This window comes from Bombus bifarius, unplaced genomic scaffold (assembly GCF_011952205.1).
Source record: "Bombus bifarius isolate JDL3187 unplaced genomic scaffold, Bbif_JDL3187 scf7180000009125, whole genome shotgun sequence".
Lineage (NCBI taxonomy): Eukaryota > Metazoa > Arthropoda > Insecta > Hymenoptera > Apidae > Bombus > Bombus bifarius.
The window spans coordinates 3853938-3873922 of record NW_022884914.1 but is presented as its reverse complement, the minus strand read 5'-3'; the positions used below and the strand labels follow the sequence as shown (position 1 = coordinate 3873922).

Genomic DNA, 19985 nt, shown 5'->3' with positions numbered 1-19985 from the left:
ATCCAAAACATATCTTTATTTTCTCTTGTTATTTCTATGTCAATATTTATTATCGTATTCGCGTAAACACACTTTTCTATTATTATTTAAAGTAAGAAATTCAAACTAATCAGATGTTACTTGCATAAATGATGCCAGTTGTAAACTTGCCAACATATCAATATGTGTATTCTGCCCTGCCTAGTACAGTATTGCGTATCAGATCTAACGATCAGATGAATTTGGTCTCTCCGTCTCTGTTAGGATATAATAGTACGTATCTACTTCGATCGTATGCCTAGTGCATTTTGTTGTGCTCCAAATATTAATTTCATATTTTGTGAACTCGAATAATACAAATTATTTTCAATAATATCAGAACCTTAAATATTTATTTCATACCTTTCGTCGAAATCTACGTAAATTCTATATTATTATCGGTAAGTATGCGAATTCTGATACGTATTAGAACTATCCATTACCGGTATTTCGAACATTGTAATTCTTTTTCTATTGTACATATCAAAAAATCAAAATGTATTAAAAGATCGAACTTTATTTAAGTCACATAAATTTTTTGCATATTGACTAATCATTCGACATACATAATTGATACATATATGGTTATATGTTGGTCGTGTTTACGTGTTTGCTAGAATTTTCTTTCATATTTATGCAGCATAAATGCGCATAATACATTTTGTATAATTTATTAATTTCATTTGTTGTTTTAGGTAGCAAAATGTCTGTTCCTTTAAAACCAGAGCTTCTTGCACAATTGGAAGCATTTTTCAATATATGCATGATAAATCCTTCTTTGTTAAATCAGCCAGAATATTCCTTTATAAAAACGTTCATTGAATTTTTTGGAGGACGGATACCAAAAACAAATCAACAATCAAGTAATGAACCACCAAGCAAAAAATCAGAAGATGCAAATGCATCTAAAGAACCTGAACCAAAACCAGAACCGGAACCAGAAAGCGAAGAAAGTGATATTGATCTTGATATGAGTGGAGTAATTGGTAAAAGTTTATCTAAAATTTTATCTTAATTTTCATTAATTTTTTTATTTAATCTTAATTTTTTGTATGCATCTTTAATAATATTGAGATTTAAATAGAATTTATACTAATATTTAATAATATTTCTAAATTACAATTGTAGAACCAGATGAAGATACTCCTCAAAAAATGGGAAATCCTACTTTGCAACCAACAGAAGAAGAAATTGCAGAATCTCAGGCTAAACGTTCCGAAGCTGTATCAGCTTTTATAGAAAAAGATTATGAAAAGGCTATAGAACTTTATACAGAAGCTATAGTATTAAATCCACAGGCATCGTTACTTTATGCCAAACGTGGACAAATTTTCATGTTAATGAATAAGCCTAATGCCTGTATTCGTGATTGTAATCGTGCTTTGGAACTAAATCCGGATAGTGCAGCAGCTCACAAGTTTAGAGGAAGGGCCTATCACTTGCTTGGAAAATTCGAAGAAGCGGCTACTGATTTGAGACTTGCTTGTAAATTTGACTTTGATGAGCAAGCTGATGAGTGGTTACGAGAAGTTACACCAAACGTAAGTATCTTCCTTTTAAATTGTTACTATCTTTCTCATAATTTAATTTATTATTTCAATCACTTGGCATATTTTTCAAATTTTTTATTATTGAAAAGATTGCATGCTCACTTAATAAGAATACCTATCAATTAATCATATTGTAATTTTTCTTATAGTATTATTTTATGTAACTAAGATCAGTTAAATCCTGTTTGTTATATTAGATTGATATATCATACTTTTAGTTATCTATTAAATCTTATTTATTATATATATAAATAATCTGTATTTGGGATTGAGAATATCACATTTACACAAATGACAAGTATAATTTATATATTCCTATTTGAAAAATACATAAATTAAGTCTATTAAACCTCAATACTTAACTTACGTAGAATAACATAACAATTTGCTTACTTTCAAAAAAATCAATCACACATGTGAACAACAATAACAATGCAAAACAATTCATGATTTATATGAGGCATTTAATTTACACAAGGTACATTAAAAATCAAATTTTTTACTAAAACAAACAATATATTCATTCACATTGAAATATAGTTTATATATCAACATGGGAAGTTATTATTGAGTAATTAATTAATTTTTTTTAAATAAATATTTATAACTTTTAATAAGAACACGATTTGTAGCTTCAAAAAGAGATCATTCTTATCTCTTTCTTAATGGAAATATTTTTATTTATTTTATTTTACATACTTATAATATGCAACTGCTCTCATCGTATGTTGTTCTGATGGCTGAAAGTGTCACAGCGTTATGCTATAATTAGCACAACCATTACACTAAGTTCCAAAAAAGTCTATCGCGCGAGTTCACTATATTTCCAACTTCTATATTTGTGTGTTAGACAATAGGACCCACCATTATTGTGATATGTTTTCCATAACTGTGTAATCAAAGCTGTATTGGAACACATTCAAAGGAAACACACTATTCTTTTCTTAGATTGGAATGGTAACACTCGTCCTATTTTCCAAACACAGGTTTCTTGAAACCTTCAATTCATTCCAATCCACTAATACACTTAAATATATGTTAAGCATATCATTAACCAACCATATCATCTTCCTTATTGTGTCATTAGTATCCATATTATTTACCTACAAAACCAACAGTACGTTTTCATACTCCACAGTATGTCTTCTCATCCTTAAATGAACTATTTAATATTATCGCGCAAAATAATGTTCCAGGAGAATTCTGTTTAGGTCTTGCATTCTCTTCTCTTCATGTATGATCCAGTTGGACTTTTATCTGAAGGCGATCCAAACCTAAGTTTTTGCTATTTCAGGAAAGAAACTTCTTCTCTGTACTGCTTCAAGTAATGAACTTACACCAATGTTCGTTTCCTCTCACTCTTTCTCTTGTTTGTTTTGTACGATTTGCTCTCACCTCATATCTCATGTGGCATCAAGAGCTTTGTTTGAGAATGTAGGATTACACTCAACTAGAAGGACTTGTTTCATACTCGTGTATGACTTGCTCTACTGATTTCTTGTATTTGCCTACGAGCTCTGGCAAATCGTAAGCAATGGCAACATCGAGTCTATTGATCGGACATCCACGGAAGTACGTGCACGTAGAGCTTAGTAGAGGGAAATCATAAAGAGGATTTAATCGGAAGAAGTCTCGATAAACGTCTGGATCAGGCAAGTCATAGCGTGATATATTCTTCAAAGTACTTAAGCCCTCGTAGATATGGTAATCTTGTGGATTATCGGTAATCTTGTCACTGATCTCTTTTTTGTTTCCAAAGAATGTCTTGTGATTGTAGTACGTGGTTAGATAGCAATCTACCATTTTAGCATGATTGCGCACTCGTACCTATAAGCACGAAGAAATATTTCATATTTAATCACCGATCAAAGACAACAGATTAAGAAGATGAAAAATCATATTAATGAATAATCGATCGTAATAACTTACAGCGAATCTTCTGGCGCTCGCTATCTTATGCTCGACACGTTTGTCGATGGCAGTACGTAAGTCACGTAGGAATGCACGTTCCTGAGCATACAATAATCTGGTAGGTGCACCAGCTTCGTATGGTAACGACCACAATGATGTGGAGTACATTATCGGTGGCTCAGCGCTGGACATCAGCGGGGATATATTCCAAATCAGAGCGCCTTGCACTCTCATCAGTTCTTCTGGTTTTACTTGATCAGCTTTGTTGAGAATGATGCGTGTCTGTTGTGGAAGTTCACATTATCCTGGTGTTAACAGTGTCCAGATTTTAATATCGAAGCTTACCTGGTGTTCCCTTCCTTTCAATTGATCAAGGATAGCCTCTGTTTCTGGCCCAACGTCTAACTTAGATGGATCGTATACTAGAAATATTATGTCTGCGCGGTCAATGAACCATTGACACGCATCGTTAAACGGGAACAAACGTTGGACTTGTTTTCGAATTTCTAAAATTCCTGGTATCTCGACGATATTGACCTATTAATGTAAAAAAATACATCATTGAAATAACAAATTTTTATAGAATGAAATTATTTAAAGAATATATTTACTTTTTCTAGCAATTTATTGTCAAGTCGTAAACCCTTAAGACGATCGAGCAATCCTTGGCCGAATTTTTGTAATCCGGAGAAAGTCCAGTCGGCGGCTAGCTGTGTGCCATCGAGGATCTCCTCTTCCTCTCCGTGCATAATAATATTGAAGTAGGCCGGAGATGGCTCGGCTCCTGTGTCATTTCCATTTGGCGTTTTGCATTGCTCCTCAAAGCACTCTCTCAAACCACCTAAACACTATCTGTATATTCATGCTCCTAGCATGCTTCTAGCGCTAAATCTTTACATCAGCATTGTTTTACTATTTGAAGGCGTGATCACGGCCGACTTAGTTAAGCGTCAATATAAAGTAAGTCGAAGCATCCTCGCACAACAAATTCTCACTACTTTCTTCGTTTTCTCGCTACTTACGCACCTGTTCTTAACGATGTCTGGCTGTACTCGATATCGAGCAAATAGTTTATGATGGAAGATTTCCCACCGCTCCACGGACCCATGAAGAGGACTAGTGGCTTCGAAAATATTTCCGGATCTATAAAGTTAATGTTACATATTTAAATATCGAATATTAGTACTTTAGTATTAGTAGTATTTTTGAATATTACTATTTTAAGGAATAATCTTTTTATCAATTAATAGTGACCTATCTCATTTTGTTTATATTAATTATGCTTACCACCAAAGTGTCTATTGCTCAAGTCTCTATATTTATACAAAGACTCCAATGGTTGGATGGCATTGTCATAAACCCTCTTCAGTTCCTTTAGTATAACATCCGCGTGTTTCTGTATTGCTCGTTCTTTCTCTTCATTTTCTTCATCCAGTTTTAACAGCTGATTAATATGATCACGCGGTCGTAAATTCTCCGGTACCACTATCTCTCGGATCAAGTCTTCCTCTGGGGTAGGTTCTTCTTCGCTTTCTCCTGGTTCCTTCGAGCCTTCGCTATCTCCTTCGCCTTCTTCGCCTTCTCCTACGCCTTCTTCTCCGCCTTCTTCTTCGCCTTCTTTTCCGCCAACTTCTCTCCTAGCACGAGACTTCGGCTTATCAGTTTCTTCCTCTGCTGATTTAGCTTCTTCTTCAGTTCCCTTCTCCGTCGACTTCTCCGCTTCTTCTTCTTCTTCCACTGATTTTGCAGTTTCTTCTTCCACTGATTTTACAGTTTCTTCTTCAGCTGATTTTGCGGTTTCTTCTTCAGACTTACCTTCTTCAGCTTCTTCACTCTGTTTTGCTTTCTCCTCTGTTTGGCCTTCTGTACTTTCACCTTCACCTTCACCTTCTTTACTCTCTTCCTTTGCTTCTTCTCCGCTTACTTGTTGCTCCACTGATTGACCTTCCTCTTCAGTTTTACTATCTTGGTCTTTTTCACCTTCTTCTTTAGAAACTGCTTCTTCTGCCTTTTCCGCCTTCGAATCGGTCGCGTCGTCTTCGGTTTTCTCTTCGTCAGACTTCACCTCCTCGGTCTTGGCTTTTTCGTCGGATTTCTCCTCGTCGATTTTCGCTTCTTCAGTCGATTCTCCTTCGGCTTGTGCTTCGTCGGATTTTCCATCGTCAGCCTGCGATTTTTCCTCGGATTTTCCTTCATCTACATCGATTTCAGCATCCCGTTGTACTTCTTCTTCTGATTTTCCAGCATCCGCTGGTTCTTCTTCCTCAGACTTTTCCACTTGTGCTGCCTCCTCCGATTTTTCCTCTTCACCAGATTTTACATCCTTACCCTCTTCAGTTCCTTCCTGAGCAGAATCTTCACCACCCTCTTCCGCTTGTTCCACAGATTCCTCCTTATCCTCCTCGGTTTCTTTGACTACTTCTCCGGACTTTTCATCTGGTTGCTCACTTTCACCTAGAAGCAATAATATGTTTTTTAATACTTTGGCAATAGTAATGAATCATGAAAGAAGAGACGTGATATTGTATTCTAGCTTCCTTTGTTTTATGATTCTACAAAAGCTCCAGGAATTTAATCTAATTTGTTAAGGTAAGAAATTTTATTGAGTTAAGATACTTTATTTAAGATAAGAAAAATTATATAAAAAGGCAAGAATAATTAGATAACAATCGAAAGAAGTATCTATGCTCATAAAGGAGCAGTATTGAGTATACAGTATTAGTTTGGTGCAATATTAATTACCTAACTTGAATGAATTTATAGATGTAAGAAGAAGATTAACAGGTTGATGCAAATACTGATCCTTTAACATTTACCTCCTTCTGCTTCACCTGCTTCGGCACTTTCTCCAGGTTCTTCTCCAGCTTCAGCACTTTGCACACCTTGTTCGGCACTTTCTGCGCCTCCAGTTTCTTCTACCGATTCTTGTTTATCTTCTTCCGTTGCCACATCTTCCTTTGAAGGCTTACCTTCCTACAACGAATGTCAAAAAACATTTTCATGATCTTCATACATTAAAATGATAATTATTGATTTTAGAATGAAAAAGATACTTCGTCTTACTTCTTCGCTCGCAGGTTTTGCTTCATCTTCTTGACTCTCTTTATCGACGTCGGTCCCGGCCTCGGCACTGGTCTGCTCCAAAGATCCTTCAAACGAAAGATTCTAGAAATCGTTGTGCTCCAGTTGAATATCCCTCGACATTTTAACATTACCTGTACCGAGATCCTTCAACGCCTTCTCTATATATGGTCGACACAGATCCTCTGGCGGCACTTCTAGCTCTTCTTCGCTTTGCACTCCTGAAAACACGAGTTCAGTCTCAGAATTACTACAGGAATTTACGTATTTATTAGAAGAGAAGAAGTAGTACTCATGTTGAAAAGTATAAAAAGATTATTACTACGAATATTAGTTAATTATGAATTTATTGCACGTTTGAGGAAGCACTTGGTTTCCATTTCAAAATTATTGGAATTTCAATTCCTTTTCTTCAATTTTTTTTTTTTTTTTATAAAAGAACAGATTGTGTATCTGAAATATAATATTTTATTGATACAATAACAGTAAAGAACCATTGGTATATCCTGATGGTCATTCATGAACGTATACGAGGTGTATATACAATAACAAGAAATGTTTATATGAAGTATTTTTCTTTTGTACGAATTTTACACAAGATTTCACGGTTGGCTTGGTTCTATGCCGATTCTTTGAGTGCCAGGAATTTTCGTCGAGAGTTCTCACTATGCTAAACACGCGGTGCCAAAAGAAGGTGCGGAGTATTAGATAACCTAGCACGGAGCTTAGCAGGAGAGTTTAACGCCACGCGACCACCAAAAATATCTGACCCAGGTGACGCAAGATCTTGTCAGAGTCATTACACATCGTTTGGGTTGAACGCGTGCTCGAACAGTGACAGGTGTGCCGAAACAACAACCATGCTTGATCGTGATCTAAGAAACTAGGAAAAGATAAGTACCGTTCCTAAAGGGCATTAAAAGTCCAATAGTAAAAGATCATAGATTTCCAAAGTTTGAGACGCAACCCACTAATGGATCAAATATTAAAGTATGAGAGTAGTTTACATGTTTATCAGGAAAGTTTTACTCATCAAGAATCTTCGATAAATAATTTTAACTGAAAGAAGAATATCTTCGGTATATCCTATGGAATGTAATTTCTTGTCCAAGTAGATTTATTGCTTGATAAATTGAACTTAAACAAGTACAAATATTTTGATATTTAGAATGTTCAACGTCAAGTTCTTTAGAAGAAGATGGCTTTTGAAAACAACATATGAAAATAATAGTTCAACAGCCATTGTGAAGTGAAGAAGAAGATGATGATGAAAAGAAATGTACAATAATGGGAACATTGAAGATGATGATAAAGAATGGTTTTCGATTAAGAATGATGTTTTTAGAAATCTATTAGAGTAAGTAGATTTACAGAAGAGAAATTAAAGAAGAATGTAAATGCTGCCAAGTAAAGTTTTAAGAACACAGCAGTAAAGAGTTACTAAGTAATTAATCAGCGGTAGTACCTTGAAAATTTAAAGATGCATTAACACCTTGAATATATTCCAAACTGCGACGTTTTGATACCAGAACAGTTATTGAGAAATGTGGGGATCAGTTACCAGTTAGTATCCTTGTGAGAGTACAACAATAAGAATTAATTGGATTAACTATCAACACCTTTATTACTGTAAATTATTTGACACATAGAAATGTGTCAAAACGTAATATATAAACTAAAGGAAGATTTTATATACACATACATTCACTTTTACTACTATTGACAATTATTGATTATGTACTAAACATCTAGATCTAAGGCAACTAGAGGAAAATGAAGAAACTTCTACAATCTAAATATTACAACAAATCCTCAGGATCCATTAGACTAAAATTGTACTTCACATGCTGTGAAATCATTTCCAAATTTATTGAAAGGGAAAAGGACACAAATAAGCACACTGTTTCAACGTTGAAGACTATGAATCCTATGAATAATGAAGATGACTTTAAATGAAATGTGTCAATACCCTCACACGTTTGTCTATGAAAACATGGTACGCCAGGATCTAGTTTTGGTGTTATAATATGTGCCACCGTATATAAAATCTCGGTCGATGAAAATGTCGATATCATCTTTCTAGGCAGTACCTGGGAGGCCGGTTTCTAAGTTTAGCGACGAGTAGGCGGCTTTGAGCCGAGCAACACTTGAAAATATTTATATATTGGATGAGCGAAACGTATTTTTATCGGTTATTCGCAACGAAAAAGTACAAATACTTTAGCCGAGATTCTTCGACGATACAAAATTCATTGATACCGTTGATGATGATATCAACGCATTGGAACAACAAATTGAAGAGCAACATCGACAGAAGATATACTAGTATACTAGAGATACTGGATATACTAGTTAATGATTATATAGGAACCAACGATTTCTTACTATGAAATAACTATGAAGAATTTATATGGAGTCAGGTTTCCTGTTCCTTAGCCGATGATGCAATTTTCAAAGTGAAATTTAGTTACTCTGTAGGTATAGATGAAAAGAAAATACGTAGCATGTATTGCTCATAAATTTTCATCATTACATCACACGTGTTGGTACTCTTGGCACGAGATCTTATCATTTTGCACGCTTTAGCCTTTTGTCTCCCACAAAATCAGAGGGAATTTTAATAAAGTTCTAACGATACTTAATTATTTATTGAATTTTAACTTGACTTTACGAGACTCGTCAAATTATTTATGTAGCTTTTCTTCCTCTTTTATTTGTTTTTGTTCTATAGCGGATTTCAAGATTTTATTTTGATTTAGATTTACTGTTTCGTTACTGAATATTATGAGAACAAACAAAGAAGTAAATTATAAGTGAAGAGCTGCTACCGCTAATTTACAGGCGGAATATTAATTTTAGACTTTAGCGATCTGTAAGATAATATGTTGAAATTATGTATGTTGCAAAATAATCCTCGAAAATGTCAAGATACGGGTAATGGAAGTAGAGGTAAGCAGCTGTCGTTTGGCACAAGCATAGCCACCAAGGATAAAGATAGATTCTGAAGTCTTGTTCCGCGCACTGTGGCATGTATAGTCTTTAATCTTTTTGCTATAAAAGTTAGATTTACTTGAAAAGTGCATTGTTCATTTTTTCTTGACTTGCCATTGATCTATTATATTACTCTAATCATTTTTACAAGTACTCTTTCCTTATGAAAGAAAATTTTCATATAAAGATTTTTATAAAGAAATTAAATTATAAAGATTGTATTAATTATTATATTGCTTGATATAGATATAATTTATTTAAGAAATTGCACCTTGGTATAATACTATATTCTTTAATAATATTAAGAGTGTCATTGCATAAGTGCACGTTTTTTTTTATAGTAATTTGTAAAAGTTTCAATATTATATGTTTACCATATATTTTACGAGCACGTCAATATATTTGACGAATATTAATTTATGATCTGTTCGTAAGTGGTAAACATGGATTCTGATTATCCTTCGTTGTCCATTGCCATCAGCAAACATGTTAAGGTTTAGGTATCGCTTTAAACGGAATTCACGATCAAATTTGTAGAATTTAGAGCGAATCTGGCACGGATTTATGCCTGTTCTTATGTAATTATTTGCAAGTTGTTGACAGTCGGTTTCCATCGATTCCTAAAATAACAAATTCTTGAATCCACGATCAAAATCGTTTACTCGATCGTCGTCCCATTTCGCTTCGTTAATTTGACCGCAATACCATTATCGTTGTTCTCCAACTGCATTTTACATCTACAATAACCATTCCATATTGCATAAAAAAGAAAAAAGAACGGAAAGAAAAAAAATAAATAATAACCACTAAATGCCTAACATTTTAAATAAATATTCTTTTATATCTATCAAAACTATGGAAAACGAAAAATTTAGTTTATTTAAGAGATTAAAAGAGAACATAATAGCACGTAATTCCTTCAACTTCTTTCATTTCTTCAATTTACAAAGTGCAATCATTTTGTATTCTTTTTGATATAGATATATATTTATAATGTTTTTATAATATTTTCAAGAAAATGATTCTATTTTATTAAGAACCGTTACTGATATGACGTATATGTACATAATTATCGGTACTATTTTAAAATGATTCTATTGCGTTAAGAATCACTATTGAACTATCGATACTATTCGAAGGAGTTTGTAAGACGTCACGATGTATCAAGGAAATAAAGTTAAACGTTGAAAGGAAGAGCACGTGACGTTGAATGGAGAAGAGATGCTCGTTAACGGTATCGACATAACAAACCAACGATGATGCAATGGATCGTAGGTTCATCGGTTCGATCGCACGTTTGCTCGATGCTGAAGAGGCTTTGACAAGCCAGGCAACCGATGACGCAGACCAGTGACTTTACGTAACATTGACCTTCATCAATCGTCACACGTTCGTCAGCGCGTCATCCATATCATCGACCGCTAAAACTTCTAGAAACTTGACCACACTGACACCTACGCGCTTGAAAAATCGACGATCTAGATCAATCCTAACAATTGGAAACGATAAAATCAAAAGATTCTCAGGTCCACGATCATCTTCACGAATAATATCGTGAATCATACTCGTGCAAAAGCAAGGTGTTGCTCTTCGTTTATAAAATTAACGACGAATAAACGTCGAATAAACGACGTCGCGTAGATACATTCTAAAAAAGCGTCTCGTGACAACTCGTTAAAAATAACGCGAAAACAAATGATGATGTCAATGCATGGATTTGTTTGGCAGCTCTGTTCCCGGTTAGAATTGAAACGAATCGATGGAGAAAATTCCGTAAAGGAGATTATGAATATATATACGATGAACGAGGTAGTCTCTTTAGAGAAAATCTTGGCACGAACACTTGGTTTTGAAATTCTACGAAACGATGCAACAATGAGGAGAAGAACCAATTCTCTTCTAAAAAGTTCTTGTTTAATTTCTTTCGTAAATTGGAAAACTGTTAAGAAAATCATGCACGAAGAAAAAAGAAGAATAGTACATACGCATGTAAGACTTCGTAGTGACTTCCAGAATTCCATCAACTTTGAGTATCGTATTTAATTGTCATAAAACATAGAACAAAATTAGAACCGGAAGCAGAGATACGTTGATCACTTCCTGATATAAATTTTTCTAAATAAAAACTTGGACGAGAAACTGCGTCAAAAACACTCAAAATAGATGAACTCCCTTGAATCAAACGATTGCGGAATAATTGAAAAACAGGGATGAAGATGGTGCAAAGTCTCTTTCTCAAGGGACGATAAAACTTTGGAAGATAAACTGTATCAGATATAAAGATCAACTTTCTCAAATCGAACGATTGCACAATAATCGGAAAACATGGATGATGATGATGATGATGATGATGATGATACAAGATCGCTTCCTGAAGGAACGATAAAATCTTGGAAAATAAACCGTAGCGGAAATACTCGAGAGATTAATTACTTCAAATGAAGCGTTTACGGAAGAATCGAAAGAGAAGAATGATAATACAAAGCGAACAGGGGAAGAGAAGCATCCTTGGAGGGAAGGGGCCTGATCGAGGGCTACTCACCCTGTAAGGCGACGGCTAGAAGGGCCAGCAAGAGGCCCACGAAGTACGCGGGTCTCAGCCGCGAGCCCGTCATCTCGTTTCACTAGGCACTACACGATGAGCCAGGGCTGGCAGCTCGTCTCACTCGATAGTCGCCTTCGACTCCAACTCGCCCGCGAGGAACTGGCATTGTCACTACCGCCAAACCCCGAAGTCGCCCCTCTACTTCTCACCCCACAGCCGGGACCACGCGAGCCATCATTTTCTCGTTTTTTCCCGCCTGATCGCGAGATTCCATTCGCGTAATTTTCGAATATCTATTGTTTTTGGTATTTGCTGGCGAGAAGAATTGCATGTTAAATTCCTTATCGTTTATTGGATGGATTAGCGTCAAATGAAATAAAATTAAATTTCAATCGAGAAGATCTTAGTACGTCCGAAGGAAGGAAGAGTGTTTCTTCACACTTTCCCTAAGTGTTCTAGAAATTGGAAACATTTTTAATATATATATTATCGATGGAGAAAGGATATGCGCGTGAAGATTTGGATTGTTACTTGGACTTTGTATAATTAATTACGACGTGATGATATAAATGGAAGTAAATGATTCTATGCTGCAGAGAAGATCTAGAGTACATACAGGTATACTCTATAAATAATTACTCGATATTTGATGGAGTAAACATGTTTGTTTCGAAAGCGTTAGGAGAGAAAAAGAAATGAATCTAAGCGAAGAAGATCGAAATCTTTAATGTTGATGTTGCTGATTTCGTAACGTGTTGATAGCGAGGATGATAGGTTTAAATAGAAGATACTATACTAGGATTTTAATGAAAGATTAAACCTGAATTGAGTTATTTTGACAATTTATCAGGTTCCTTCTCTACTCGACTTCTTTACTCAAATCAATAGATTGATCAAAGCAACTCGTAGAAAGTTCTATAATTACGAGAATTAACCAAAAAGTACGGCTTTTAAACGAGTCCAATGAAGCGTTGCTTTTATTCGAGGCTAGCAATAGTCTACAAAACGACAATTTGGTTTTTCCTGAAGTATGCAGAAGATGCCTGAGCACGACCACCACTGATTCACCGAATCATTATCTCGTACAATCCGTAGATACTGGTCGTAGAGTGGCAGTTTTAAAAATACCTCTTGGCGGCCCGGTTTTCTCGGGTTTGCAGGGTCTACCTGGCCGACAGACCGCTAAGACATTGACTAGCGACCGTGCACGAAGATCCTGCACACGTTTCGACCTAACTATCACGTCATCCTCAACCTCGTTTCCATCGTCGTCGTCTTCGTCGATCTTTTCTTCCTCCTCTTCCTGCGTGTTTTTTTTTTTTTTTTTTTAATGTATGACGAAAGTCTGTCATCGACCGTTTTTCTGTTGCTATATTTTCTCATCGATGGTCACAGTATGTTACCCCCAGAATTTGGTAGGCCAGATGAAGGAAAGTCGATGACGGAAATTCATGACGAGTATAAAGATAGAGGTTTATAAATAATCACGATGATCTCTCGCAGATATATTTTCTTTGTCTTCGCAATGAAAATTACGATGCTTTATCGAAGATCAAAGTTGTGTAGTTACTTAATACGAGCCAATTATATGCGCCGCAGTCGTAGAATTCCTAAAATACATGCGTGATACGGGGACAAGGTCGTCATGGAAATCGGCAGAAAGTTAGATGTTGATGAAAGTAGTACATCTTTGATCTCGAGGAATGTGTGTTGGTTTTACTAGTCAAAATAAATGGAATATCTTAATCAAATAGTACCGAAATTGTAATACTTCGAGTCTTTAGAAAATAAGCCTCCGTGATTCCTATTTAGTATATAGGAATTTGGAATAATTCGATTGTTTAATTTTCCATTTTCAACTTCTTTATATTGTTAAAGGTAGGAAAATCGAAGTATAATTTCATTCTCATTGAAAAAATTCTATCTAATACATTGTTATATTTGATAATATGCTACGTAACTTATTATAGGTTTTCATTGTCAATGAAAATAACGTTACATCAAATAAACTCTCCTCTTGAAATATTCAGGATGCAAGTGTAATAATTCTCAGTAGCATATACGCTACATCGTATACTCGCATTTGCAAGTTCTGTATAACATTAGCAGGTATCAGTGCTTGTATATTGTTATAGTTATATATATATAGTTACTTGTATATAGTTCCTTATAAAACTCGGAGTTTTATACAATATACAAACACTGAAGCTCGGAATTTCATAAAAAATTCCCAATATATATATGGTTAATATATATAATGTATAATAAATAATATACAATAAATAGAACATAAAAGATTATATCGAACGCATCGTAAACACATAAGAGATAGTCAATTCTCAAAATTACAATCAAAATCACATACCAAATAACAATTTACATCTTCCTGGCTTCGATAACCAGATTAATACAAAGTACAAAAATAGTTTTAATTGCCTGAACCTAAATTCCTAAAGCATATTCTAAAGTATTTTAAACAGATATAATACAACATGATACATAAAAGTCCATTAAATTTTCCAATTATAATAGCAAAAGTCAGATCAGGACAAGACTTTAAGAACTCGTTCTATTAACAAGAACTCAAAGGCGCCATCTCCACCAATTTTTCAATTACTAAAATACTCTGTACTACTTGGAAATCGCTAGAATAAAATTTCACATAACGTGGGCAGCAAGCTTCCAACGAAACGCTTCGTTCTGAAATTAAAGAACCGTGAACACGAGAACACGAAAGGTGGAAAGGGGACAAACTTTTGTGCGACGTAATATTAGCGGAATTCCAGACGTCTGTTATCGACGGTCCCAACGAGAAAATGTGGCTGCGGCGCGTGTAGCAAAGAGAAGAGATTCGCAGCGAAATGCGTGCTCGTTCGGACAGAGAGAAGCATCGAAACGACGGGCGCCTTTATATTTAGAAGCCCGGGTCGCCGCCGTATAAGGTGGTGCTTCCCTCGTGCAAAAGTTCTCGCGTTTGCTCGCTATCTCCCGTGCTCTCTCCTTTATCCTTTCTTCTTCTTATCTCTTTATCTTCTCTTATCTATAACATTATTCTATCAGGTTATCGATCTTATAGTATTGTTCAAAGGTTCTGTCAGTTTAGGTAATAAAAATATAACAAGTGTTTTTAATATCTTCGTTTATTCCCTTATGTCTATGTGTCGTCTATTTAATTCTTTATATGAACTTCAATCATGGATATCTTTCCGCCTTAATTATCATTGTCATGACAAAGAGTCATTTTATTTATTTATTGTTGAAATAAGACATTCGTAGTTATTATATAGAACTAGTTTCTATTTAAGTCTATCACAATGTAGTTAAGAAACAATGCTATTGATAAGTAACGTAGAAACTGACAGCACTTCTGCATCCATCTAATTATAAATCGTTGTTGTCCTTTCTTCTTATCTTTGTATTATAAATGGCTCGTTACGGTCAAACTTCAATATTAAAATATAAATGTTGCGCTTCTATGCGATGGATAATTTCCATTATAACATTGAATATTTCTACCTATTATTCATTGATATTTAAATAAACTACGATAAAACACTCTGATTTGATATAGTTCCTCTATTATAAATATTCCTTCGAAACAGAGATTTCAATGTTTCATTATTCGTTATGATTTTGCGTAGTACGTGAGACAATGTAAAATTCTTTTCATTGACGCCAAAACGGTGGAATGTTTAGGTACGAGCGTAGATTTCATCATTGTAGCAACGATGGGGCATAGTTTAGTGCACACAAAATTTTCATGGTCTATTCGAAACGCTAACTGATCCTTGCCAAAGATAGGAGCTGAAGTGTAAAACTGAATTACAAATGGAAAGCTGTCGAGTATGTATGAAGTGTAAAAGAGGGAAGTATAACGAGAACGGGAAAAGTATCGATTTGAGAAACGAAGTTTACTGGCCAAATTGGCCGGTACACGATCTATAATAAGCTCGTAATCGTATGAGGTCACAATACGGCTTGGACAGACGTGTTTCACGTCATTATGATTTAGTATTTGGACAGGTTCCTGAACCTGGACAGATCCCTGAGTTACTCCTTTCACGGAACATAATGATTAGAGTACTTTGTTTGTGTTAGATCGCAAGCATCGTACAAACATTCGTTCTTTTATATATTTTAATTAAAATAATATTCAAAATATATAAATTTAAATTAGACATTAAAAATAAAGATTCTTTCTATGTATTATTTTTACTTACTGTATTTATTATATTATTTTGTCTATTATATTCTGCGATAAACCAGTGTATTTTATATCAAATTTTCCTTTATAGGCTCGGAAGATCGAGGAACATAAGAGAAAGAAGGAACGCAAGATACAAGAAAAATTAGAGCGCGAAAGACAAGAAAGATTAAGGAAAGCTCGAGAAAGTGCAAAAGCTTATGAGGACAACACCCGTACTTCCCAAACTGATCATCCCGGAGATAGCCCTGGAATGGGAGACTTTTATAAATTTTTAAATGATCCAGACGTTCTCCAAGCTTTCCAGGTAAATATCTACTAATCAGTTCATTCGACGATATCGTTTATGCGTTAAAATAAACTTCTGTATCACATGGTTATATAGAAGTTAAATTATATAATTAAATTAAAATATATAAAACTCGTGATATCACTGCACTGATATAATCTTTCTGGTAATTTTTGGAGTTCTTATAGCGTGGATTATCACTTTCGTGTCAGAACGAAATCTATTCTGATATTAGTATTATTAACTCTTCACTAAATTTTTCAATTAATTCTTCAATTAATTTTTCAGTAAATTTTTGAATTAATTTCTCGATTAATTTTCTAACTAATATTAATTTTTCTTTTGCAGGATCCTGAAATCGCTGAGGCCTTCAAAGAAATTTCTACAAACCCAGCAAATATTTTGAAGTACCAAAACAATCCGACGATCATGGCGTTTATTAATAAGATGGCTTCGAAATTTGGCGGAGCTGGTAATATCCCAGGTGGTTTTCCTGGTATGATGGGTGGTATGCCCGGAGCCCCAAGAGCTGGAGCTCCAAAACCGAAACCACAGGACGACGTTGGCCTTGATTAAAGCTGGTGTGCTCGAAATTCCTTCTCAATTTACCTTCAGATGATTTACAAGGCTCTGAATAATTGAGCTAAAGCGACCATTATATGGTGTCTTATTAAACTAATACTAACAAATTAACCGCGAGTTGGATTGTAAAAAGATATATCTTTGTTGCCATAAAGAAGATTTATTCGTTTCTCGATAAACTTGAGAAAGAAGCATAATTATAAAAATCCTATATAATATAGCTTAAAGTTAGAACTGTAATCTAAATATGGAATATATCGACATTTGTTATTCTGTAAACGTCCAACTGAACTTCTAGATAATAATCGAATAGCATATATTCTATATTAATATAATATAGACTAATATAGTCTGCTGAACAATTTTACCATTTTGATTTCAAACTTGTTTGATTGATTTTAAATTTGCAGAAGGAATTTTTTTGCGGAAGGGATTTTAAATTGGAGAAGGAATTACTTTATGCCTTTTAATGCTTCTTTCTTAAATAATCCTTAATTTTTAGATGTTCATTATATGGAAATGCATTCTAGAGTAACGAGTGATACTAGAATTCATTTCTATTAAACGTATACGTATAGCTTTTTCATTTTTTCAAGTTTAATACTTTATATGTTTAAGCTAATTGTCTACTTATGTTATAAAACGTTTGTTCACACATCAACGAAATATGTCAACGTGAACTATCACTTAACTCTCGATTTAATTTACATTATCTATGTTTAGTATTTTACGTATATAATAGGCATTTTGTTCACTTTGCTCGATAAACAGCTGATGCTTGACTCGATACGGAACGAATACGATTTCATATGATATAATCATAATCATGAAAATCAATGGATTCTTTTTTTTTAAGGCTAAATATTATATGCATCAAGTTAATGTGAAACGTAATGCTAGATCTCCGCTAGTCCTTGAAAAGTACAGCAGATCTAAATTGAATGTATGTATTGTATATACCTACGAAGAGAGAGACAAAGGAAGAAAGAAAGGATGATTTTTGGCAAACCAAATATCGCGAAGCAGTATGATATAAAACTAGGCACTCGCAATTACTCTATGTGATTTAGAAGAGTTTTCCTAAGAGCTGAAGTTTTAGACGAACTTGATTAATTTGTTATGCAAGTTCGTTTATATATCGTACATATTAAGAAATCCATTAATTTTTAAAGGATTTCTTTTAGTTATTAACCAAAAAGATTCTTTTTTCAATTATGATCTGATGAATATTGAACCAACAGTGTGAGTTGAGCAGTCAACAAACAATATACCGCTTCGAATGTGCATTTTTGAAATATAAACTGCTATACGATGTAACGCGAGTTCAATAAATGCATCATACAGTTCTGTGTAAATATCAACAATTCTTATTTGCCACAGGAAAATTGACAAATAAATATGTACAAAAATATTGTTCGGATTAACGATAATCACATATACTTTGTTTTAAAAAGAAAGAGAGCTAAGAAAACAAGAAGAGAGCTACATCGTTGTGTCTTCGTATCTAACGATTTAAAAGAAAGGGTAACGCAATCTCAATGGCTAATAGTAACGCACTATTCGCATGACTTGCACAATAAATAATTTCCTACGCGTAAATTCTTATAAACGATAATATTGCACGTAAAATGAAAAGGTACTGCACTCTTAGGGATAATTGATTAGAGAGAATTAACTCGCTTTGATACACATACAATTATACTAGGAAGTAATTTTTTTCCAACATCTCCAAGGTCAAATAATTTTCCTCATCATTTTAGCTAGTAACATATATGTATATTGGATACATAAAAAAATATTCTATTTATTGAATAGAAGTTATATTTCTATATTCACAAATCTACCAAATGCAATAATTTTGTAAAGTTGAAGACTAAAAAGTATATAAGTAAGCTATCTAAACATTTACACTTGTAATGAGGGAAATAAGAATTGTAATCTTGAAGATGCTAAAAGTCCGACTCTCTACAATAAGATAAATAATGCCTCATCGTAACAATCCTTCGAAAAACAAGGATAAAAATAAAAAAAAAAGACAACGAGACGATCGATCAACTTATACGATATTTTCGATAAAACTCTTGCTCCTTTCGTATCATTCTAACGATCCAGGTTTGCGTCATTTTATCGTGCTAGGTTCTTCTAATTTTGAGCATGTGCAAGTTAGGATGCCATGGCACTTTCCTGAAAGTCGACGTTTTCGTCTCGTCAGGGGATGGAACTTCCTTGTCGGTATCGGCTGTCTCGCCCTCCTCGATTAATCTAAGTCCAGTAATACCCGTATCGTAGCTGAACATTCGACGATGTCGTTTTACATCTTGGTTATCGGCGTTCCAATCTCTTGTACCCGGATCGCTGACCACGCGTCGATGCTTTCTGTGATGATGATGGTGGTGTCGACGATGAGGATGATGATGATGGTGATGACGCATTTGCCTGGACGATCGTATAACGTGGGCCGAACATTGAATATCCACGGCTGGTGACGCGATGCAGAACAAAGAGTTCGGATCGAAGTAGAGCCGATTGTCGACGAAAGGAACGAAACTCACTGAATTCGTCATCCACGAATTAGGGCAGATTAATTTCTTTGGGCTTCTCTGGATCGTAGAGGACCATTCGTTGTCCTGCTGCAGGTTGATAGTTACCTTTCTGCGGCAATAAGAGCGACGCGATCTCCATTGCAATCTGTGAAAAAAATTATTTACCCCTTTTTATGAGGGAAAAGTTTGTAACGGATACCCTTTGGTGGAAGAAGGATATAAAAGAAGATTAGACTTCAATAAATATGAAATCAAACAATTTCTGTTACAT

The 19985-nt window shown here is 34.5% G+C and overlaps 3 protein-coding genes across 5 annotated transcripts; 1 reads left to right on the top strand and 2 right to left on the bottom strand.

The window, feature by feature from the left end:
- The first annotated feature begins 216 nt into the window (after positions 1-216).
- LOC117213836 (putative protein FAM10A4) lies at positions 217-17382 on the top strand. The gene is made up of 5 exons (XM_033459533.1): positions 217-419; positions 714-1004; positions 1147-1559; positions 16392-16607; positions 16938-17382. Exons 2-5 carry the CDS (start codon positions 722-724, stop codon positions 17163-17165), a joined length of 1140 nt encoding a protein of 379 aa, XP_033315424.1. The 5' UTR covers positions 217-419; positions 714-721; the 3' UTR covers positions 17166-17382.
- Positions 1863-12295, bottom strand: LOC117213835 (sarcalumenin). 3 transcript variants are annotated; one of them, XM_033459531.1, is made up of 10 exons: positions 12094-12295; positions 6695-6781; positions 6543-6628; positions 6311-6452; positions 4767-5933; positions 4506-4622; positions 4091-4320; positions 3825-4016; positions 3498-3761; positions 1863-3395 (listed from the first exon to the last, which is right to left on the bottom strand). In XM_033459531.1, exons 1-10 carry the CDS (start codon positions 12164-12166, stop codon positions 3015-3017), a joined length of 2739 nt encoding a protein of 912 aa, XP_033315422.1. In that variant the 5' UTR covers positions 12167-12295; the 3' UTR covers positions 1863-3014. The 3 variants fall into 3 exon arrangements, with proteins under 3 accessions (XP_033315422.1, XP_033315421.1, XP_033315423.1); XM_033459530.1 differs by having other exon boundaries at positions 6296-6452; positions 12094-12289; XM_033459532.1 differs by having other exon boundaries at positions 4091-4263; positions 6296-6452; positions 12094-12286.
- Positions 17383-18522: 1140 nt separating the features above from the next.
- Positions 18523-19838, bottom strand: LOC117213838 (lateral signaling target protein 2 homolog). The gene has a single exon (XM_033459535.1). The coding sequence runs from the start codon at positions 19733-19735 to the stop codon at positions 19304-19306; it is 432 nt and encodes a 143-aa protein (XP_033315426.1). The 5' UTR covers positions 19736-19838; the 3' UTR covers positions 18523-19303.
- Between the last annotated feature and the right edge of the window lie 147 nt (positions 19839-19985).